The sequence below is a fragment of the Oryctolagus cuniculus genome, chromosome 4 (assembly GCF_051225735.1).
Source record: "Oryctolagus cuniculus isolate XC-2025 breed Fujian yellow rabbit chromosome 4, ASM5122573v1, whole genome shotgun sequence".
NCBI classification, from domain to species: Eukaryota; Metazoa; Chordata; class Mammalia; order Lagomorpha; family Leporidae; genus Oryctolagus; species Oryctolagus cuniculus.
In genome coordinates, this window is record NC_142870.1 from 78486224 (window position 1) to 78510242 (window position 24019).

At 45.8% G+C, this 24019-nt stretch overlaps 1 protein-coding gene across 2 annotated transcripts; it reads left to right on the top strand.

The window, feature by feature from the left end:
- Positions 1-45: 45 nt before the first annotated feature.
- FAM162A (family with sequence similarity 162 member A) lies at positions 46-23692 on the top strand. Of its 2 annotated transcripts, XM_002716629.6 has the most exons (5): positions 46-117; positions 15238-15360; positions 17933-18041; positions 21135-21243; positions 23426-23692. In XM_002716629.6, exons 1-5 carry the CDS (start codon positions 84-86, stop codon positions 23516-23518), a joined length of 468 nt encoding a protein of 155 aa, XP_002716675.1. In that variant the 5' UTR covers positions 46-83; the 3' UTR covers positions 23519-23692. The 2 variants fall into 2 exon arrangements, with proteins under 2 accessions (XP_002716675.1, XP_089187921.1); XM_089331795.1 differs by lacking the exon at positions 15238-15360.
- Positions 23693-24019: the final 327 nt, after the last annotated feature.

Genomic DNA, 24019 nt, shown 5'->3' on the forward strand with positions numbered 1-24019 from the left:
CGCCCGGCGCCCGGTGACATTGAGCGGCCCGGCGCCGCGCCGCCTAGCGAGGTGCTGCTGTGCTGTCGGCGGAGCGGGCGGCCATGGGGAGCCTCCGCGGCCTGCGCCTGGCGGCAGGTGAGGAGCTGGCCGACCCGGGGCAGGCCAGGCGGGAAGGAAGTGGCGCGGCATCGGGAGAGAAGCAGCCAGCGCGAGCTGACGCTGGACGCTGGGGGCTGGAGCAGAGTTTTCCTAGAACCTGGCTGTCGGTCCCGCGCCCGGGCCCTGACTCCCTCCCTTTCCCTCTAGCAGTCGCCTGCCGCCTCTGATTCCCTCCTTTAGGCACCTGCCATCCCCAGAACTGCCGGCTGCCGGATTCGTTCCGTTTTCCACCCTAACCTCAACGCCTGGCGCGCTGCTTGAGTCTTGCCTCTCCTCCCCTCACCCCTCATCTCTCTGGAGTCTGCGCCTGCTGTCAGCCTGGGTCTGGGGTCTCCTGCTCCAGGGAGTGTTTGAATAGGCAAGGGGTTCGAGGTCCCAGAGTTTGGGGCATTGTTTTCTTAAAATGGGGGACTCCGGTACTTTTTAACAGTTCTGCAGTGAAGCGCAGTTTTCTTGGGAGAGGTGGGATCTGGGGCTTGTTTCCATCGTAGACAGTTGTGTGATGGGTGTTTTTCGGAGCCAGGAGTCTAATTGGCGTTACAGGTAGAGCCTTGGCATAGACGCGGTTCAGACATCAGAGTGCTTGCATCCCGAGCGGCGTGGAAGGAGGCGGCTCCTAATGGCCGGTCACCTTTTCAAGCTTTGATAAGGTGTAATGACCTTCCGTTTCTTGGTTCCAAGTTATTAGAGAGTTGTTTAATTTCACTTTTCCAGAGGAAGAAGTAGCTGCACACTTGGCTGTTGAAATAGTGTTAAATGTCTATTTATAAATGTAAATCAAATAATGGAAGAACAACTTGAGTATGAAATCGTTTCTCAGATTTGATACCTAGCCAAAAATAAGGTTAGCTTTTTATGTATCTTGTTTTCCAGGGGAATGAATTGGAAAACATGTTTGAGATTGGAGAGTGTTGTTTACTTCCTTTGAAATTAAAGTCCTCCTTTGAAATTAAAACCCCCCTCTGCTTAAAAAGAAAGGTCCCAATAGTCATTGCTTTCATTGCTATTTGACAGTTTTGAACTAATTTACCTAAAAGTTTTGTGTATGTCCTGTTTACTATTATCAAACTTTTCAGCAAGGCAAGTGACAGAGTCACTGCTCTGAGAAAAGGTTAAATGGGCTGCGCCGGCTGGACCATAACCAAGACCGAATTTGTTGGAAGTAATTTGTCTTGCTTTGAGACTATATTGATACATCATGAAAATCCCAGTCTCTTTGCAGACTTCTGATTTTTAAGAACTTCACGACTGGGTACATAATCAAAACAAAATTACTTGAACAGTTTCTTTTACTTCAGATAGAAAAATGTGAATAGTACACTAAGGATGTTATATGAGCAACTTTCTCCAGATGATCTTGTATGAAAACCTGATGTTTTGTGAGCAACTTAAATTTGTCTTTATCTGTTTTTGGCCATCTTATAGCTAAACATTTTCACATACTTTTTTTTTTTTTTTACTTGATTGCTGTCTCCTAACTGCCCTCTAAGGTGAGTCTTATCATCCGCTCTCCATTTTATGAATAAAAACCATAGGTCTTGAATGAACTATTCAAGATCGCATCACCAAAAAATACCGGGGAGTCCATATGGGCCTTCTTCTGGAATGCAGGCTCTTGGCGGTTGTTGAAGCTGCTCACTCAGCATGTTTCTTTGTATGTATTTGTCATGGCCAGCTTGGCTTCCTTAATGTAAAATGGTGAGGAGTCATCATCTGCATTTTTATTTGTGGGAATGGAAGTACACATTCATGCACAAATGGATTTTCAAGAAAGAAGACTTATTTAATAAACAACCTTAACCAAAGGGATGGTTGATCAAATAGAAGGACAATCTAGACAGACTTCACGTATCCACAGTGTCATTTGGAGGAAGTTGCTTTTGGGTGAAAGAAATTTCAAATAACCAAAACTTAACCCTTTAAAAAATGGACTTCTAATTGTGTCCACTGCATATCTTTGCTATTTTCCCTTCACAGACTGATGCAAAAATGTGATTAAAAGAGGCTTTTACAAGCTTGAATTTGTTGTTTTGTCAGTATAGTTGTAGATATCAGTAGGAATGGTTGACTTGCAGCACCTGAACACAGATAAGAGGTCTTGTGAACTCTGAAATTATGTTCAAATTTTTAGGATAATATACAGATTTTTGAGAGAGAGAGTCAGTCCATAGCTTTATCTGTTACCCAGGGCAGTTCATGCTCTTTAAGTTAAAAGGCATTGATGCAGATGACTGGGAACAGACACAGGGAACTATGGCTGCTGACCCACACTACACTTGAGGGTAAAGACTGGGTCTGTTTTGTTTTTACTAAATCCTCAGCACTTAACAGTATCCAGCTCATAGATGACAGGCAATACATATGTTTCTGATGGGGGACACTAGGAAATATCTTGGAACATGCAGATAAGGTGAGTTTTTACACCTCTTTCCCTGTGATGGTCTCCAACAGGATGGTGATTTAGTCAGAGGAATGGAGTGGGCTTTCCAGAATATCTTCTCATGCTAAGAAATGTATTGCTACCCTAACTCCATTGGCTTGCCAGATTTTAAAATGAGTTTATTTTCAGTGTTAATATTACCAGTGTACTGTGGGCTGCCTCCTTGTCAGTTTAACCCACATCCCAGAGCATAAGAGTCGAGAGATATCTAGAAGTCAAGTAGTCTAGTTCTTTAATTTTTCAGATAAGGGGATTTAATGCCCAAGAAGGAAAGTGACTTGCTAAGGGTCACTTGGGTACAAAACTGGAACATAAGCATTGTCTCCTGGCTGTTATTCTGAGTTTATATTTCCACCACATTCTCCTTCCTCTTTGTTCTTGCTAACCAACCCTACCTGAAAATGTTGTAACTGCTCTCATCTTTGGCTTTGCTGTTTACCCCTTTCTAGATCCTACCCAACACATTTTTGAGAACATGCTACACACTGTACCCTGTGGAAACTCTAAAATGAATGCATTGCCCTACTTTCTAGGGCATGTTTATTGAAGGGAACAAATCTATATAATACACCTAGGGAATGTGTACCACATAGTGTGTATGTAGTTCTAGATGACAGAAGAGATCATCAGGTGTGGTGTTCCAGAGCTGGTTCTCATGGACTTTGTGCATTCTCTTTTCCAGTTTCACAGTCACTGGTAGCTTGAACTCTGCTCTGATGGGAATTATTGGCAACCGTTGCAGGTCAGGGCTTCTCCCCACAAGCCCCCTCCCAAGAGCCAGTACAGTAGTGGCTTCAAGAATTCACAGGAAGGAAAAGTCATGTTGGTTAGGATTATCAACTAAAAGCTCTGTTGAACCAGTAGGGGTGGAAGTGACGTGATGAAAGTAGGCGCAGTAATGAGTAAGTCTAAAGAGGGTTGAAGGTTAGTAGGGGAAAGCATTACCTTGGATTTTGATCAGGAGGTAATAGGAAATACAATGTTGCCTTTGAGGAGTTGGAACTAGATGAATTTGGACATAAAAAGGAAGCCTTCAAGCAAATGTCATCAAAGAAACATTTTTGGAAAATTAGTAAGGCAACTGCATATGAGATGAATTGCTGCTATCTGTGAAGGTATGGAAAGCAATGTCTGAAGTGATGATGAAAATGACAAAAAGGAAAATATCTAAAAAGAGTCTTTAAAAGAAGTGTTACCAGTTTGGAGATAGTGAGTACTTTAAACCAGGACTTTAAGAAAAGTTTTTCAGTATAGAGGACTGCAGAAATGTTGGCCCATTGTCAGAAAGGAGAAAGTTGGGAGAATAATCTGAAATACCTTTAAAGACTTGTGTTAGTTTGGCAGAGAAGGTGGTGTATTTGAGTTGTAAGTGGCATTGACTTACAAGTAATGATGGGACCTGTCAGTTGAAGACCTGAGGACAAAGGATACATAAAGTTTTGGAAACAAAGATATGGGACCCATCAGCGTGGAGGAGTCCTTTCTAGAGGGTGACACAGAATAAGGGCAAGAACTAAACTATGGAGACCTTGACATAGTTTAAGTAATAGGAAGTGGCAAAGAGGACATTAAATATAGATCTTCGAGCTTGGAGATGAAATGAGAGAATGTGATGACATGATGTTAAGGAGGAATTGTGTCTTTGTGCAGCAGAGAGATCTGTAGATCCTAATGGCTATTAAGATGGTAAAAAAGGGGTCAGCACTGTGGTGTAGTGGGTAAAACCACTGCCTGTAATGCCGGCAACCCTCATGGGTACCGGTTTGTGTCTTGGCTGCTCCACTTCCAATGCAGCTCCCTGCTAATGGCCTGGGAAAGCAGAAGATGGCCCAAGTGCTTGGGCTCCTGCCACCCTTGTGGGAGACTTTGATGAAGCTCCTGGCTCGTGGCTTCTGCCTGACCTAGTCTCAGCTGTTGGGGCCATCTGGGAAGTGAACCAGCAGATGAAGATATCTCTCTCTGTCTCTCTCATTGGCTCCCTTTTCTCTGTAAACCCTTCAAGTAAATAAATAAATCTTAAAAAAAAAAAAAAGATGGAAAGAATAGAGTAAAAAGAGTTAACAAAGAGACTAAAATGGATTCTTCTGGCTAGAAGGTCACTAAAGCTAAAACAATTTTAGTAATATGATTGGAGGAAGAAAGTAGCAAATTGCATTGTGAAAGAAGGTAGTAGATACATGAGCTTATTCAGTCCTTTGAGCTATGAAAGGAAAGAGATTAGCATTTTATTTATAGGTCCTGTTGAGAACAAGTGAACATTTTGTGGCATGAGGCGATTCTCATCAGCTACTGATGGGAGTAGAACTTTGTTCAGCCTTTCTGGAAAGTAATTTGTTACATATACAGAGAACCTTAAAAGGACTCCTTCCTTTACCCTTCCACTGATTAAGAAAACCATCAGGAAATACCATCAAAGATTTACCTAGAAAACTGGTGATTGAAACATTATAGTAGTGAGAAGCAGAAAATAAATCCAGCTGTGGGGAATGATTAAATTCAGGTAAGATGTTAAACAGCCATCAAAAGTATGACTATCTTCTTAAAATATATGTGATATAAGTGAGATATGTGATTATCTGATAATAAAAAACGTATATGTTGCAAATAAGCATGGGAAAATTTCTGGAAGAAAGACAAGTTGTTATCCTCAGATGATGTGATTATAAGACATTTATGTTTCTTCAAATCTTGTTTTAGCTTCCAAATTTTCTGTAATGAGCAAGATTTCCTTTTATAATTTAAAGGTTTTTGTTTGTTTATTTAAGATGGGTGAGATGACATTTGGCAAGGAAAAGGCAATGGAAAGTTAGGAACCAGAGGTTGGGCTCAGTTTGATCCAACATCTCTCGGAAGAGGGCTCACAGATGGAAGGGCTCAGGAGGAGGAGAACTGATGTTCTCCGGAACCCGCAGGGAAGGGTGAGAAAATAGGTGGAGACAGGGAATCTGTGTCCAGCCCAGTCCAGGTCAACAGCTAAGGCCTAGAGAGTTTCAGATTGCCTCTGCTGGCAGTGGGCTGGAATGCTGATGGGAGGAAACGCGATCACTAAGGAGCAGCCCCATCTCAGGGACACAGGCTTGAAAGGCTTTTTTGCATAAGTCTCCTCCAACTTGAAAACTGGCCAGGCTCCAGATGTTTATTTAGAAATCTGGTGTATGAACTCTGAAGGTCCCCCCACCACAGAGTCTAGCTAGCCCACAGAAACACAGTGTTCCCATGTCTTGCCCATTTTCCTTCTCGAGGCTTCTTCTCATCTGTTGGGGCTTCTTCATTACTGCAGCTGTCCTATTGGCTCCACACAATGCGCTTGGACTACAGTGTTACTCCCTTTACCCTGCTCTGCCCTCACCCCAAGGCCTCTCTTGCATTCTGTGCTCAGGTTTATCTTCCTAAATCACTGTTAGTATCACTCAGCCTGTTTGGCAGTCTCTTGGAGTGTGGCGGACAAAAGAACTCTCACTATGTAGGAGCATGGGTGGCCACAGTACCAGAGTCATGGCGAGTTAGGCCAAAATCATCACTTGAGTCCCGGAACAGCAGTGTGGCCCTCACTTACACAGTGGAATTAGGCCCATGAACACTGGTAGCCTGGCGGGCAGATCCAGGAGTCAGTGTCACATACGAGAGCCAGGAAACCAGTATTTGAAGCCAGAAAAAAAATCCATCACTTATCAGAACAACTGCAGAAGGAGATTTCAAGCCATTCGTGTCTGGTCATGAAAAGGTTCAGAACAAGTGAATATTTCAGGGGTCTTGATTTGATCTGTTTTGTTATGTTTAGCCTGTACAGCAGCCCAGTTTTATTTCTAATGTGGAGCTTAAATCAGTGTGGTTCTTAGTCTAAGTGAGCTCTGGGTAGGAATGAGCTCTCTAATTTCCATAAACAACATAATTACCATAACCTATTCATTCCTTTTTTTTTTTTAAAGAACTAGGTCTACAGAGTAATAACAAACATTTGACCTACAATTCCAGCACAACTACCAAATACAGTAGTGATTAGTATGCAGATGAACTTGGGTATCTTCAGGATAAATATATGTTGAATTTTTTCCCTGCTGATACTTAAAATTGATTCCGATTCAGAAAACAAACCTTCAGCGTTCCTTATTCACACTTGACCTTTTCTATGGCAGCAAATGTTGTGGTGCCATCAATACTCTTTTTCAATGTTAAGAGGATTAAATGGGCATTTACTCCTAGCATAAGGTTAAAAAAGTCTATCCATGGGAAAGCATCCTTACCCCAGAAAAGCTTCCTCCCATGTAAAGTCACAGGAGCCACCAGCCTTCTGGAACATTAGGATAAGGGAATGAAGTGGACGAGCTGTTATTCTCACATCACTGGGGTAGGATCAGCTCTGGGAATCTGGGCAGGCGTTCACTGTGAGATAACCAGACAATGTCTGCCTTTACTCACGAGGAGGGATGTGAAATAAAATCTCTTGTTCCCAAGAGGAATAAAAGGAGAGACAAGTGGGAGCATTTCACCCTGCATTCATCAGGTACCCAGCTGTGTGTGAGGTGCAGCTTGCTCTCTGCAGTCTGAAAGCCTGCATTCTTCAATACCATCCACAGAAGTTCCAGACTTATCATTAATATGTAGAAGGGGCTGGTGCCGTGGCTCACTAGGCTAATCCTCCATCTGTGGAGCCGGCACCCTGGGTTCTAGTCCCGGTCGGGGCACCGGGTGCTAGTCCCGGTTGCTCCTCTTCCAGTCCAGCTCTCTGCTGTGGCCCGGGAGTGCAGTGGAGGATGGCCCAAGTGCTTGGGTTCCTGCACCCGCGTGGGAGACCCGGAGGAAGCACCTGGCTCCTGACTTTGGATCGGCACAGAGTGCCAGCCATAGCAGCCATTAGGGGAGTGAACCAACGAAAGGAAGACCTTTCTCTCTGTCTTTCTCTCTCACTGTCTATAATTCTACCTGTCAAATAAACTAAATTAATATGTAGAAGGGAGAGATAAGACAGTGAATTGGCTGTTGGAAGAGTATTTTTAAACCCCACCACAAACAAAGGTATTAAGCTCTGCAGGTATACTTTCGTCACCCACATAGCCTGTGTTCAGCAGGGCCTCCTGCCTGCTTTTGTTGAAGAGGGGCCTTTCTCAATATGGCGGTACCTTAGAATCTCGTGTGGAATCGTTCAGATAATCCTGATGCTAGAGTGCTGCTCCCAGAAGTTGGAATTTCACAGATCTGCATCGGGGGTGTGCGAAGTGTGAAGTCTCTTTCCAGAGCAGTGCCTCTCAAACTTGAGTATGCACGGCCATCACCTGGAGGGCTGCAGGGTCCGGGGAACAGATTGCTAGGCCTCATCCCCAGGGATTCTGAAGGCTTGGAGTGGGGCCTGAGAGTCTTCACCTCTGTGAGGCTCTTAGCTAAGGGAAAGTAGTACTGTTCTAGATCTTAGGTTGTGTAGTGTTGGTTTCTGTGTTTCTGTGTGTCAGTCATAAAGTAAGTGCTCAGAAACTGTTGAATATATATGATGTCTATTTGCTTCTCAAAATTTACTATTCCTGTAAATACCTGGATATCTCATTAAAAATGCAGATTGAGGGGGCCCGGCGCTGTGGCGGAGTGGGTACAGCCGCTGCCTGCAGTGCCAGCATCTCATATGGGCACCAGTTCAAGTCCGGCTGCACCACTTCTGATCCAGCTCTCTGCTGTGGCCTGGGAAAGCAGTAGAAGATGGCCCAAGTCCTTGGTCCCTGCACCTGCATGGGAGAACCAGAGGAAGCTCCTGGCTCCTGATTTGGATCAGCTCAGCACTGGCTGTTGCAGTCATCTGGAGAGTGAACCAGGAGATGGAAGACCTCTCTCTCTGCCTCTCTCTCTCTCTCTCTCTCTCTCTCTCTCTCTCTCAGAGCCTCTTCCTCTCTGTAACTCTGTCTTTAGATAAATAAATAAATTTTTATTAAAAAAAAAAAAAAAGAAGTGCAGATTCAGAGTATATTGGTCTAGAGTGGGGACTGGGAATCCACCGTTCAAAAAGTCCCCAGGGCCAGTGCCGCAGCTCACTAGGCTAATCCTCCGCCTTGTGGCGCCGGCACACCGTGTTCTAGTCTGGTCGCAGCGCCAGATTCTGTCCCGGTTGCCCCTCTTCCAGGCCAGCTCTCTGCTGTGGCCAGGAAGTGCAGTGGAGGATGGCCCAAGTGCTTGGGCCCTGCACCCCATGGGAGACCAGGATAAGTACCTGGCTCCTGCCATCGGATCAGCGCAGTGCACCGGCCGCAGTGCGCCGGCCGCGGTGGCCACTGGAGGGTGAACCAACAGCAAAAGGAAGACCTTTCTCTCTGTCTCTCTCTCTCACTGTCCACTCTGCCTGTCAAAAAAAAAAAAAAAAAAAGTCCCCAGGTGATGTCAGCCACATTGGAGACTGAAAGGGCTGTACCGTACTGTTAACTGAAGTGCAGACTTTATTTGGAGCTCACCAGTTATTTCTGTGATATTTAAAAAGTTCTAGGATCTAACCCTGGTTACCACGTTCCATTTAATTGTTCGGTCTCCTTAGTCTCTTCTGATCTGTGACAGCTTCACAGACTTTTTTTTTTCTTGAGGCCAGCACTGTAGCGTAGTAGGTTAAGCCTCAGCCTGTGGCCCCAGAAACCCTTATGGACACCAGTTCCAGTCCCAGCTGCTCTGCTTCCAATGCAGCTCCCTACTATGGCCTGGGAAAGCAGTGGAGGTTGGCACAAGTCCTTGGGCCCCTGCACTCATGTGGGAGACCTGGAAGAAGCTCCTGGCTCCTAGCTTTGGAGTGGCACAGCTCTGACTGTTGCAGCCATTTGGGGAGTGAACCAGCAGGTGGAAGGTATCTCTCTCTGTCTCTCCCTCTCTCTATAATTCTGCCTCTCAGATAAATAAATAAATCTTTTTAAAAAAGGATTTCTTCATTTTTTAAAGTCATTTATTTGAAAGGCAGAGTGACAGAGAGGCTGGTCCAAAGCCAGGAGCCAGGAATTTCTTTCAGGTCTCCCACATGGGTGCAGGGGCCCAAGGACTTGGGCCATCTTCTGCTGCTTTCCCAGGCCATAGTAGAAAGTTCGATTGGAAGTGGAGCAGCCGGGACTCGAACTGGTACCCATATGGGATGCTGGCACTGCGGAATGGGGCTTTAACTCACTGTGCCCCAGCGCCGGCCCTGAAAGATTTATTTTCTTTATTTGACAGGCAGAGTGATAGAGGGAGAGGGAGAAACAGAAATCTTCCATCCACTGGTTTACTCTTCAGATGACTGCAGAAGCTGGGGCTGGCCCAGGCAGAAGTCTGGAATCTGGAACTCTATCTGGGTCTCCCACATGGAGATTGCCCACTTTGGCCATCATCTGCCGCTTTCCCATGAGCATTAGCAAGGAGCTGGATGCAAAGTGGAGCAGTCAGGACCTGAACCAGCACTCTGATTTGGGATGCCAGTATCGCAGGCCATGGTTTAATCTGCTGTGTCACATACCAGCCCACACAGTTTTTGGTTTTTATGACTTTGACGGAATACTGGACAGATATTTTATAGAATGTCTCAGTCTGGGTGGGCTTAACATTTTCTCACGATTAGGATTATGGGTTTTTGGCCCACAGCAGTAAAGTGCCCTTCTCATCACATCAGACCTTGAACAGTGTTTGCTGTACACAGGATTCATGACTGGTGGTTTTAGCCTTGGCCAGTTGGTTTCCCTCCTGTAAGGTTACTTGTTTTTTTCCTTTCCATGCTCTGTTCTTTGGAAGCAAGTCACTGAGATGAACTCAGACTTAAGGAGGCTAAGGGATCCAGGAGGGAGGAGTATCTACATATATTTGACATCTTTCTGTAAGCAAAATGTATCCCTTCTCCCCATTTATTCATTCATCCTGTTCATATTTATCTGGGCATGAACTCATGTTGTTGTATACCTTGGGTTGTAACCTATTGCTGCCTTACTTGGCTCAAGTGATCCTGGCACCGTGAAGTCAGTGCCTGTATCCCTTTCTTGCCCCCATCCTTTTCTTTTCTTTCTTTCTTTTTTTCTTTCTTTCTTTTTTTTTTTTTTTTATTTGACAGGCAGAGTTAGAGAGAGAGAGACAGAGAAAGGTCTTCCTTCTGTTGGTTCACCCCCCAAATGGCCGCTATGGCTGGCGCGCTGCGCAGATCTGAAGCCAGGAGCCAGGCGCTTCCTCCTGGTCTCCCATGCGGGTGCAGGGCCCAAGCACTTGGGCCATCCTCCACTGCCTTCCCAGGCCACAGCAGAGAGCTGGACTGAAAGAGGAGCAACTGGGACAGAATCCGGCGCCCCAACTGGGACTAGAACCTGGAGTACCGGTGCCGCAGGCGGAAGATTAGCCTAGTGAGCTGTGTCACCGGCCCATCCTTTCTTTTTTGAGCACATCTTTACTTTCCCACTCTTGTATTTTCTTTTCCCCAGTGCAGAATCATCCACTTTGTTTTAAGAAGCCCTGGCTCCTTTCACTGGAAAATGGTTTTTAGAAACCAAATGTGAGCATCAGGTGTGCTCATTGCTACTGAGGTGTCACTGACTCTAGGCCCTCCCAGGGAGCAGAGCTAGGAAATACGTGTATGTGTCCCCCAGCATAATGGTTGATATTTTAAAATGTGTGAATGTTAAAGTTCTTTGTTCTGTACAGTTCTCTGGGTTTTTAAGTAAATCATTGGCAGATTTCTTAGGTAGCAGATTACTTGCAACCCACCTGACAACTGATTTTTTTGAAAAAATATTTATTTATTTGAAAGTCAGAGTTACATAGAAGGAGAGACAGAGAGAAAGATATATCTTCCATCTGCTGGTTTACTCCCCAGATGGCCCCAGCAGCCTATTGAGCCTGACTGAAGCCAGGAGCCAGGAGATTCTTCCAGGTCTCCCATGTGGGTGGCAAGGGCCCAAGTACCTGGGCCATCTTCCACTGCTTTTCCCAGGCCATTAGCAGAGAGCTGGATAGGAAATAGAGCAGCCAAGACATGAACCATTGCCCATGTGGAGTGCTGGTGTCACAGGCAACATACCACAGCACTGGCCCCCTGAAAATTGATTCTTTTAAATCTTTTCTTTTTTTTTTTTTTTTTTAAGATTTATTTATTTATTTGAAAGAGTTACACAGAGAGAGAAGGAGAGGCAGAGAGAGAGGTCTTCCATCTCCGCTGGTTCACTCCCCAATTGGCCACAACAGCCGGAGCTGTGCCGATCCAAAGCCAGGAGCTTCCTCTGGGTCTCCCACGCGGGTGCAGGGGCCCAAGGACTTGGGCCATCTTCTACTGCTTTCCCAGGCCATAGCAGAGAGCTGCAGCAGAAGTGAAGCAGCCGGGACTTGAACCGGCACTCATATGGGATGCCGGCACTGCAGGCGGTAGCCTTACCCGCTATGCCACAGCAGTGGTTTTACCCACCACGCCACAGCACTGGCCCCACAACTGATTCTGGCACTGCGTTATGAAGCACTGGATGGACAGTCTTTCAAAGGTCGCTTTCCCCTCCAGCAGTCTTTGAACCTTCATTCATCATCTCTGATTCTCAGATTTGTCAGATCCCATTTTGCATCACCAGGATTATCTCCAAGATGATCCTGCAGGGCTAAGGAGAAAAGCATCCCTCCCTCTGTCTGCTTTCCATCATGGGCTTGGAAGGAAGGGGACTGTCAGGAGAGAAGCCAGTGCTTGAACCCCTCATCCCAGGTGACCTGCTGAAGCCTCCAGCTAGCAAAGACACTTCTGAGGCACTGGTTTTCAAATGTGAGTCTGCAAACAGGCAGAATCAGCATCATCGGGGCCTTGTTAGAAACGCACTCTCGAGCTCCCACCTCCTAAATCAGGAGCTCTGGCAGTGGTGTCCAGTGATCTGAATCACAAGGCCTCCAGGAGGTGCTGATGCACACTGAAGTATGAGGACCTCTGTGATCCACCAGCCGTTTGCCAGTCAGAGCCTTAGAGGCAGCTGTGAGGCCTCATCTTGACTTCCTGCCGCGGCCCTGGGGACACAGCACTGGTCATGGAGGGACAAGGCTGCAAGTGCAGCCCGAGGGTTAAAGGGCTGTTTTTCTTTGGTTTGTGTGTTTTTCATTGTGACCCATCAGAGGATGGAAAATTTCTGCCTTCTTGTTTTTTCTTTTTGAAATACAGCCGAAAGTCCAAAATAAATCTTTATTATTTGATTTCCAGCAGTTACCAATATGATAAGTAAGGAACCAGGTTTCTTTTCCAGAGTTCTTTTTGTTTTGTGGAGGAACATTTCTGTCCTGAATGGCTAGGGTAACACACTCTATCTCTTTGAGAAAGAAAAACAAGGTCTTAATGACACTGCAACTTGTTTGTGCTTTCATCTTGTTACAATTGCAACATAAAAAACATGAATACCTCAAGTACTTCATACTTTTTTTTTTTTAAGATTATTTATTGGAAAAGCAGAGTTTCAGAAAGGCAGGGACACAGAGAGACAGGATTTGCATCCGCTGGTTCACTCCAAAGCCAGGAGCCAGGAGCTTCCTCTGGGTCTCCCATGCAGGTGCAGGGGCCCAAGGACTTGGGCCATGCTCCACTGCCTTCCCAGCCCATAGCAGAGAGCTGGATGGAAGTGGAGCAGCCAGGACTCAAGCTGGTGCCCATATGGGATGCTGGCACTGCAGGTGGCAGTTTTTACTTGCTATGCCACAGCTCCAGCCCCAATGATAACAGTTTTTAAAAAAACTTTTTTTTACATTGGTCTGTTATTTCTACTGTGCACAAGGCCATATTTTTATATGTTTTAATCATTTATACTTCAGAGAGCTAAAGGTTATTTATTGCCTTACAGTCTGAAACTACAATAAGAAAAAATTGGGAGAGGTTTTTTTCTTTTTTAAAAATTATTAATTTAGGGGCCAGCACAGTGGCTCACTCAGTTAATCCTTCGCCTGCGGCGCCGGTGGCGCCAGGTTCTAGTCCCGGTTGCTCCTCTTCCAGTCCAGCTCTCTGCTGTGGCCCAGGAAGGCAGTGGAGGATGGCCCAGGTGCTTGGGCCCTGCACCTGCATGGGAGACCAGGAGGAAGCATCTGGCTCCTGGCTTTGGATTGGCACAACGCCAGCCGTAGCGGCCATTTAGGGGGTGAACCGATGGAAGGAAGACCTTTCTCTCTGTCTCTCTCTCTCACTGTCTATAACTCTGTCAAATAAAATGAAAAAAAAAATTATTTGAGGGCTAGAGACAGTACAGAGAGCTCACATCCACTGGTTCACTCCCTAAATGCCTGCAACAGGTGGCAATAGGAACGCAGTCCAGGTCTCCCACAGGGGTGGCAAGACCACAACTACTTGCGCCTCACTTCTGCCCCCCAGCATTGGATCCCTAGTAGCTAGAGGCTGGAATCGGGAGCCAGAGCCAGATCTAACCCAGGTAGTCACTCCATGTGGGACAGGGATGTCTTAACTGCTATGCCAGACCTCCTATCCCAGGGAGATATGTTCTGATTTAGGTAAATCTCTTATGTCTTCAAATCCCTATGTGCTTTGAGTTTAAATTGTAAGAATAAACTACATATATAAATATATGTCATACATATTTTATATAAATATGTGATTTTAAAATTACATAAAATTCATAACTATTGGGGGCCAGCGTTGTGGCATAGCAGGTAAAGTCGCCGCCTGCAACACAATCCCTTATGAGTGCTGGTTCATGTCCCGGCTGCTCCACTTACAATCCAGGCTCCCTGCTTATGGCCTGGGAAAAGCGGTGGAGGATGGCTCAAGTACTTGGGCCCCTGCCATCCATAGGGAAGATCCAGATGAAGAGCCTGGCTCTTCGCTTTGTCCTGGTCCAGCCCTGGCCATTGCAGCCATCTGGAGAGTGAACCAGCAGATGGAAGATTTCTCTCCCTCTCTCTCTCTCTCTCTCTCTCTCTCTGTAAATCTGACTTTCAAGTAAATAAATAAATCTCTTAAAAAAGAATTCATAACTACATCTAAAGTTGATTTCTCATTGGAGAATTATAACTGAGAAGGAGCAAAGCTTTCTGTAGCTACTTACTGGCTGTTGAACCCCCCTACCCAGAGTTTACCAGAGTAATATTGGCAACTTGGCCAGTATTATTTATGTGTGACTTGGGGGAGGTTGCTAATCTTTGCCTAAATAGCCCAAGTGCCATACAGAATATTGCCACCAGAGCTATTATTGTATACATGTGAAATACACCAACATAACATCTACAGCTGATGAAATTTTTATGTTATAATTTCCTAATCAGCAAAACATTTATATTTTAAAACAGCACCAAGCTTAACACTTTAAACATAGTTTGTGTATCTTATATATGGTATACTATATTCGTTTTCTCTTCTTTTACTTAAGTTTTTTTTCAGATAATATCTTTTTTAATTTATATTATAGTCACAGCTTAATGGCTCTATTAAATAAGGAGTTCAACAAATAAAAAGTACAAAAACCATAATGCAGCAGGAAAACAGGCAAATGAAAAGATAATCATCTTCACTTATATATGTTTTAAAAGAGTCACAAAATCATTACTACTATAGTGGTATTTAATTCCTATCAATTTGTTGGACAAATATTTCAAGCAAAATTCGGCAAAACACTATATATGCAACAGAACTGCTGGTTGTCTAAGTGAGCTGCTTCTGATAAAATGAAATGTAGAACTTGCAGGCATTTCTCAAACACTCAATTTTCTTTCTTTTCTAGGAAATTGTTTTAGATTATATGAAAGAAATGCTTCCTCCTCTCTAAGGCTCACCAGAAACTCCGATTTGAAGAGAATAACTGGCTTTTGCACCAAACCACAAGAAAGTTCTAAAGCTTCATCCAGTAAGTTTTTTTTACTGATTTTTCTTCCATTTATGGAGTAGCTAGCTCCCAAAGAGTAGGATAAGTTGGAATGAAAAGACCCATGGGAGAGATACGCTAGGGCTTTCTACTTCACACCTGTCATATTGTTCAGGCCTCCCAGTTTGTACTCAGCTTGAATGTGCCCATGTGCACAGTGGCTTGTTTTCCTCACTTGTCATCTTCATCTCTTGCTTGAAGGGTTGGTTGGATTGGAGCTTTATTCAGGAGTATAGATGCACCAAAGTGAATAGTGGTCTAGAAATTTATCTTGTAAGGAACCCCAGAAATGAAACCCAATCAAGGGATTAGGTTTTGAGTAAAAAATAACCAGAGCCAAGCTCCTGCTTCACCGTTGACTTTGGCCATGTCCAGTCCTATCCCTAATTCAAACCCCATCACTGTCACCACCATGGGAAGAAGGGGCATATAAGGAAACCGTGATCTGGGGTGATTTGGCTGCTTCTTTGTGGGAGTTCACTTGGGCCAGGCAGGTCTTGGTGAGGGGGAAGGGACCATCCCTAAAGAATATTCATCAAGGGGTTTGCATGGTGGGACAGTGTGTTAAGTTGCCGCTAGGACACAAGCACCCCATATTGGAGCACTAGTTTGTGGCCCAGCTTCTCTGCTTCCAATCCAGCTTCTTGTTAACATGCCTGGGAAGACAGGAGAAGATGGCCCAAGTGCTTGGGCCCCTGCACCCGTGTGGAAGACCCAGATTGAATTCCAAGCTTCAGCCTGGCCCAAGTGGAAAAATTAGAAATAAATCTAAATGTCAAATAATGAAGGTTGGATCTGCTGACAATGAGATGTTATCCAGCTCTTGGAAATGGTGCTTACAAATACCATGTACTAGTGTGGGAAATGTTAGAATGTTAGTGAACAAAGCAGGATAGAAAACTATATTGTAAGAAGCACATGCACGATATTCACATATAAAAACTAGACGTAAAGTCACACCCGCCCATGCGCATGGAGACACTCTGGCGTTCTGTGATCCTTAGCTTGTCTGCTCCTTGTCTGCAGTGACTTCCCCTTACAGTCTGCTTCTACACTTTTCTGTTCGTCCACGTCCTTGGCACGGTCCATTTCCTTCTGCTGCCTCTCCCTCTACCTGTGCCCTGCTTGGCCTCACACTCTTCCTTAGTGCTGTGTCAGGCTCCCCCTTGCACTGCTGTTGATCTCTACTCCTGCCTTTCTGATGAAACCTGCTTGGGGACAGATTCCCTCCAGTCAACAAGCCCAAACCGCAGACGTGCGCCTTCCTCCCATAACTGGTTCTTTCCTCAGGTTTCTTTTGGTTAACAGTGCAACTGTTGTGTTACTCATTCAAATTTGAGGTTCTTTGTTGTCTTAGTCTCTAGATTCTTTTGCTTTGAATTATTTTCCTTTTATTTGAAAGGCAGAGAGAACGAGAGATCATCCGTGTGCTGGTTTATGCCCTATGCTTTACAACAGTCAGAGTGGGCCAGGCCAAAACCAGGAGCCAAAGACGTAGTCTGGGTCTCCCACGTGGGTGACAGGAACTCAAGTGCTTGAGCTGTCATCTGCTGCTTCCCAGAGTGTTACATTAGCAGAAGCTGATTGGGAAGCAGAGGAACTGGGACTCGAACCAGACACTCTAATGGACGTGAGCCTCCCCTGCTGCACCAAATGTCCACCTCTCAAATTCTTTGTATCATTCTCAGATTAGTTCTTTAAATCTCTGCCCCTTATTAAAACGCTGGTGCAGAAATTATAACCTAGCCCTTGTATTATATCCTCTTGTTCCCCCATTGTGTCTTCCATCCATTCTACAGGTTGGTCTTCCTAAAACATGAACTTCATTGCTTAAAAATGAATAGTAATTCCCAAATCAAGTCTAAACTCCTTCTCCTAGTATTCAAGTTCATTTATACTTTTACCTTACAACCTTCATTCTACTGGTGTCAGCTTATTTCCTCACTGTCCCCTGCTTATGTCATCCTTACCTTCATATGTTTGTTTATTGTATTCTTTCAGTTTCAATGCTGAGGGCTCATATTGGGAAATAATGCTTTTATTTTACCTCAATCCTCATGAAAATTTGGAATTTGATTTGAAAAACAAGGCATCCTGGGGCTGGCATTGTGGCACAGTAGGTGAAGCCACTGCTTGCGAGCCCCAGCCGCTCCACTTCTGACCCAGATTCCTACCAGTATGACTGGGAAGGCAGCAGAAGGTGGCCCGAGTGCGCGAGCCCCACCACCCAGATGGAGTTCTCGGCTCCTGGTTTCAACCTGATCCAGGCATGGCTGTTGTGGCCATCTGGGGAGTGAACCAGTAGATGGACGATCTCTTCCTGTCTCTCTCACTCTCTCTCTGTCATTCTGCCTTTCAAACAAATAAATATTTAGTAAAAAAAAAAAGAAAAATAAGGCATCCTAAGAAATTCCATTCCAAGGAAGTTCTAATAGCTTGAGGTTTCTCTTGTTTCTATTCAGTGATTATCGAAAAAGCACAAGTAGTTTTTTTGGCTACATTTAAGGGTCATCCTGTCAAATAAATACGAATTCCTGTCTGGCTTTTCTTACAGACCCTTACAGCCACAGAGTGCCACTGCACAAACCTACAGATTGGGAGAGGAAGATCCTCATATGGTCCGGTCGTTTCAAAAAGGAGGATGAAATCCCAGAGACTATCTCGTGAGTGTTAAGCTTAGCACTGTAAACAGCTTTCATTTCCCACTGATCTGTTTCAGGGGCAAAACAGTTCTGCCACATCTGAAAACACTTGCACGGCCCTAAGGCTTCATCTGTGGCAAGTGGCTGGGGTGAAGGCAGTGCCGGTACCCGGCCTTGCCACGGGCTGCTAGGTGGTGACTAAGGGAGAGCTGTCAGCGCCTCTCAGATCTACCGCCTGTGTAGCTACAGACATGTGACGGAATGTAGTTTGTTTTTACTCTGGGTGTAACAATTAGCTCACAGTCACAACTGTGTCTACAAGATCCGTTGGCCTTAGGCATAACAATATTTAGATGCAACACACTTCCTTTCTGATTCAGGAAGGAGTGCTGCCTTCCATCCCCACATTTCCTTCAGCCCAGTTCTGGTGGGCGTCTGGGACTTCTCAGAGTTTGTAGCAGATGAGTACAGGTTCCTTGCACCCAGGGTTTCTCAGCCCAGCACTGTTGACACCTGGGGCCAGAGAGTGTGTTAGAGGATGTGCAGCATTCCTGGCCGCTGTCCCTAGACGCCAAGAGCCTTCCCTTCGTGGTGACCATAAAAAATGTTTCCAGACGTTGCCAGGTCGCCTGGAGGGGCAGAAATCACCTCCCGTTGGGAGCCAGTGCTCCAGCCTCGTGCTGAGGACCCCAGCTGGTTGGCATCTTGGGCAGGAGAGAGTTTGAGGGGTAGATGCTGTTTCCCCCTGGGGTCCAGAGGCAGGGACCTTGGACAAAGCTCCGGGAAGTTCCCTTTCATCAAGAAGCTGTTCTTAGACCTGGCTTCCTGACGAGGAAGCTCTGGGTTCATTCTGGATCTCTTCTGGAAGACCGTGGCATGTGCTTCCTGTGTACCACAGCTTCTGGAAGTCTCTCAGCAGGAAAGCCCCTGTCCTCCTCAGCCCTGGGGCAGCGTCCTCTTCTGGGAAGTGGAGCACGTGCGACGTAACGGTGACGCCAAGCTCTTGCCTGTGCCCTGGTGTCCTCCTGACTAGCCCAGCAGGAAGAGTGAGTACAGGTTGAGCACCTCTTATCTGAAAATCCAAAATCCAGAATGTTCCTCAATCTAAAACTTTATGAATACCAACCTGGCACTGTTCAAGGTTAAAGCATTTTAGATTTCAGATTTTCACCTAAGGGATGCTCAAGCCGTAAAATCTACATGAAATTCCAAGATCTGAAACAGTTACGGTCCCGGGCAGTTCAGATAAGGGGGATATTCAGCCTGTACATGCCAGTGGTCCTAATAGATGCCCTATCGACTCTGATATGGAACACCTCCCTTGTCCTGCCTAATGGTTGGCTCCAGGATCCCCTCAGGCCCAGAACACTGCCTAGCGAGTCCTGGAAGACTTCCGCGAGCCTGTGTATGTCCTTGTGCTGGTAGCATTAGGAACAGGCACTGCTGAAGGTTGCTGATCCTCACTGCAGCCGCACGGTCCTACTTACATGCATTTGCTTTCTGAATGTTCCCTTACATGTACAGCGCATCACTCTTCCTGAGGATCACAGCACACACTTCAATTGGAAATACCAACTCAGAAAATGCTGTCAGTCTGGGCAGTTTCTGGTTGGTGTGCTCTCACAGGCTCCTACCTGAGTAACTCACTGCCCTTCGTGTTGCCCCGGCTTGTACCCCGCTGCAGGCTCAGCACCATGCCTGGCGAGCTCATGGGCCCCAGCTCTTACGTCACATTGCGTGTGCTCTAGGGGCCTCCTCCTACCCACCTCAACAGCCCACAGCCTCTGCCTTCCTGCAAGCATTTTTAAAGAACTTTTACCCCCTCCTTCCCTCCTCCAACTGTAAAAGTAATACAGGTTAAATATTGGGGGAGGGGGAGGGTCATAAAAAAGCACCCTAATCCCATCATATAATCTCTTCCTATTTACACCTCCGCTGAGGAGAAGTTCTTTATTCTGGGCCCCATTAAGGCTGCACATGGCCTGCCTCACTGAGGCTCTGCCAGGCCGGGTAACAGACCCACAGTCCACCTGCAGAATCCACCAGCAGGGTAGAGTGGCCTCCTCTTTGGCCTTCTCTTCCCTGTTAGACCTTCTAGCTTTCACACGGGAGTGATGATGCAACCACCACGTTGTGTTACAGCACCTGGGTCTGTATTCAGTAGGCAGGTTAGAGAGCTGTATCTCAAGGTCACTGTCACTCGGTTTTAGCAAAACATTCATTAAAAGGCAAACATTAAGGAAGCATTGCTTAACAGGCTCTTCTACAATTTATTCCTGGTTCAAGACAGAGAGCCAAAAGCTGGCTGGAGATGAAGGGTCTTCAGAAAGTTTATGGAAAAATGTAATTCAAAGGTAGGCTTTTTATGATGCCAAAAAAATAAATAAGTCTTGAAATCCATGCATAGTTTTTCATAGTATGCATTTTCCATGAACTTTTAAAGACCTTGTGTACAGAACATTAACTCCTGTGATTTTTTTTTTCTTTCTAAATTGAACTCTGTTGAAACTTACATAACTCATTGTAGTATCTGTCATCAGGGCATCGTTCAGTTATCACATCCCATAGTATCGTCTTAAGGAGAAGCAGCCACTAGTTTCACTTCTGGTGTTGCTGCCGGGAGGCTGAGCCAGCACGGGGCTCACCAGAGCGAGCATGGATTAACAAGCCTGCCTTCTCCTTCCTTTACGGTCATGCCCGACTCCACTCGGTCTTCCCACCTTCTTCTCTTACACTACAGCTTTACGCTTGTGCTGTCTCGCTGTATTTTGTAAACAGTTATGAAACGTCCCATCCTCTCTCAAGTCCTAAGAAGTCTCCTTTTGACCTCTTTTATCTGTGTCAACACCACTGCACTTCTGATCTGGGACCTCGGAGAGAAGGCCGCAGAGTTCCCTCACAGTTCCCTCACAGTGCCCTCACAGTGCCCTCACAGCGCCCTCAGTGCCCTCACAGTGCCCTCAGTGCCCTCACAGCGCCCTCACAGCATCCTCACAGCGCCCTCAGTGCCCTCACAGCGCCCTCACAGCATCCTCACAGCACCCTCACAGCGCCCTCACAGTGCCCTCACAGTGCCCTCACAGCGCCCTCATGGTGTCCTCACTGCATCTTTAGGTTCGAGATGCTGGATGCCGCGAAGAACAAGCTCCGCGTGAAGGTCAGCTACGTGATGATCGCCCTGACGGTGGCAGGCTGCATCTTGATGATCATTGAGGGCAAGAAGGTGAGAGTGGGCGAACTGTCTTCCTGTTCTCCACGAAGAACCTGGGGGAAAAGGGATTGGCCCTAACATTCACCCTCTGGGAAAAGAAAAGGAGGCTACTTTCTATCGCAGAAATGATAAGAAACGAAGACAGACAATGTAGGAACACACGAGGGATATCCTGATTTTGATTAAATTCATATCGTGTAAAGGATGAAAAGTGTTTATTAGGACAGATGCCATACATAAGATGAATACATTGCATTATTAAACAGCATATTTAACACCTGCATGTTTATAAAGCCCTCTCAATGCAGGTTTATTTCTCCTCACTAGAACTGCCTTAATCAGAGTAAGCATTCTAATCATGGTTTTTTATTTGATGCTCACCAAACCAGGCCATACGTCTAAGGGCCATAGCTCCTAAGTGGTGCATAGGAACCTAAGTGCAAAAATCTTTGGTTTAATGCAGATTGTAATTTGTAGCTATCACTGAGTACACACTGCATTCCAGGTACAGTGCTGGTGTTTGCCTCACTGGGTATTGTCCTCGTGACAGCACTATTAAGACAGGTGCCATCATTAGGGCCCTATTTAGAGATAAGGACAACTTTAGTTACATGCCCAAGGCCACCCATCTCCCTCATGACAGAGCCAGAATTGGAACCTAGACCTGTCTCATTGAGGGAGTGGTCAAGCGGCTCCCATTCACTGAGTGCTTACTATGGAGCAGGTACTGTTAAAGTCAGTTAACCACCACAGTACCCTAAGAGGTGGGTTTTCTTATTTCCAGTGTTAGAAAAGAGGCACCTTAAGCTCAGTGATGTTAAGAACTTTCCCCAACCTCTCATAGCTAACAGTAGCAAGGTGACCTTTCAGGCACGAGTTTGCAGGTTTCCAGACTTCGTGCTATATTACATTGTCATTAAGATGTAGTTATTTTTATATTCAGCAGCACTGGCCAAATCCTTCTTTTAATACCATGTATAATTCTATATATCATAGCTTCTGTGTGGAAAGATTTGTCTTTTAACTATTATCAGATATTAACAGGGTTCTCCCACACACCCGCTGTTAACTCATTTCCTTATCCCCAGTGGCTCCAAAGAAAAAAGGAAGTGAGCTTTTGGCTCCCTTTAGTCTTGCAGTGAAATGGAAATACTGACCATTTTCGGCTGACCTCAGTAGAGTACAAAGGGGCAAGTGTGCTGACCTGGGTGATGTTCTCTTGAGAACCCCGATCTTGTCGCCCTTCTCTGTCTCCCTCTTTGACCTCTTATGCATAGTTCTCAGAAAACTCCAGAACCATGTGGACAGGATATATGGGTTTCTAGAAGTCCAAGCAGTTTGCGTTGCTTTTTAAATGCCTGATTATCCTGGCCAAGTGTAAGTACTCAGAAGCAAGTTATTTCCCTGGGATCCCTTCTAGCTTCGCTTCACCCAGGGTATATACCATCTCTAGACCGTAAAACCGTTAACATCTATCTCTTCTGGAATTTGTTTCCAAAAAGCTGGCAAATGTTATTGGAGTGGCAGACTTCTGAACTTACTACAATTCAGATTGGAGAAATTACCAGTGTATGTGTCACCTTCCCCTTCAGCTGCTATTTCCACTCTCCTCCCTCTCCCATACCAACTTCTTCACACCTGGAATCACAGAGATCTAAGGAAATACCAGCTCGAAAGGGTGCTGGTGCCACTTATTTGGAATAAAAATTCTCGCCCTGGTCTGTGATGTGAGCCTCTTGTCATGTCACAGTTGCTGTGGAAGGAGAGGTTGGGTGCCCTTCCCCCCCGCCCCCCGTGTTTGCTCCCAGAGGATAGAGCTGGACGGTAGATTCTGCAGGAAGTGACCCATGGTAGCGTTTTTGGTAAAGTCTGGGGTTTCCAACAGTGAAGAACTAAAAGGATGTGAAAGTGTGAGCAAAGGAAGGTGACAGGAGAAAGCAGGGATAGCAATGGCAACGAGAACGGATGGTACACAGAGAAGGTGGTAGGAGAGGACGCCGGGGAAGACGGGAATGCAGTGTAAGGAAGGAGAGCGAGGAAAGAGGTGTGGCGCCTCTCCGGAGCTGGAGCGGAAGGCCCTGGAGCAGAGTGCTGTCCCAGCAGCAGAGCCCTCCCTGCCCACCCTGTCCGCATCACAAAGACATCCTCCCACACCAGCACAGATAATCACCTGTTCTGATTTGTTTCACCATAGGCCGCCAGAAGAAATGAGTCTTTAACAAGCTTGAACCTGGAAAAGAAAGCTCGTCTGAGAGAAGAGGCAGCTCTGAAGGCCAAAACAGAGTAGCAGAGGAATCCATGTTTGGCTGGATTCTGACAATCCAGGAATCATGTTGCAGCACCAAGCCTATGTTGAAAAGAATGGGGGATGAGGAGTCATTTCATAAATACATTTTGCACAGACTTATACCATTTCCGTATTTCTGCTGTAGAGGTACAAATAAATTTTCTTGCAGAATAACTTGTCTACTATGTTTTGTAACTTTGATCCAAGTACAATGCAGCCTCTTAGCTTTTTGGAGAAAATAAAGAGACAACTTACTTTAACTTCAATTCCTTAGAAAGTCGTGTATTGTCCTCATACCTTCCTTGTATTCCCATTACACTGTGACTGCTCTCCAGAGGCCCAAACGGCCATGTGTCCCCAGCGACCGGGAGCCTGGCTTCCAGCAGCCGGCCTTCAAAGGTGGCTCAGCTATGCTGGCAGCCAGAGGCACTGAGCTGGACATCCGAGGACTTCGAAATCCCAACTTCGTGGGATCCTCTTAGCTCTGTGGCTCAAGAGTTC

What these genes read in the sequence shown, in the direction of transcription:
- FAM162A (XM_002716629.6), top strand. Translation starts at nt 84, where the DNA reads ATGGGGAGCCTCCGCGGCCTGCGCCTGGCGGCAG. An exon ending in GAAATCCCAGAGACTATCTC is followed by an intron (nt 18,042 to 21,134) that starts GTGAGTGTTAAG and finishes CTGCATCTTTAG; the next exon opens with GTTCGAGATGCTGGATGCCG. An exon ending in TGATCATTGAGGGCAAGAAG is followed by an intron (nt 21,244 to 23,425) that starts GTGAGAGTGGGC and finishes GTTTCACCATAG; the next exon opens with GCCGCCAGAAGAAATGAGTC.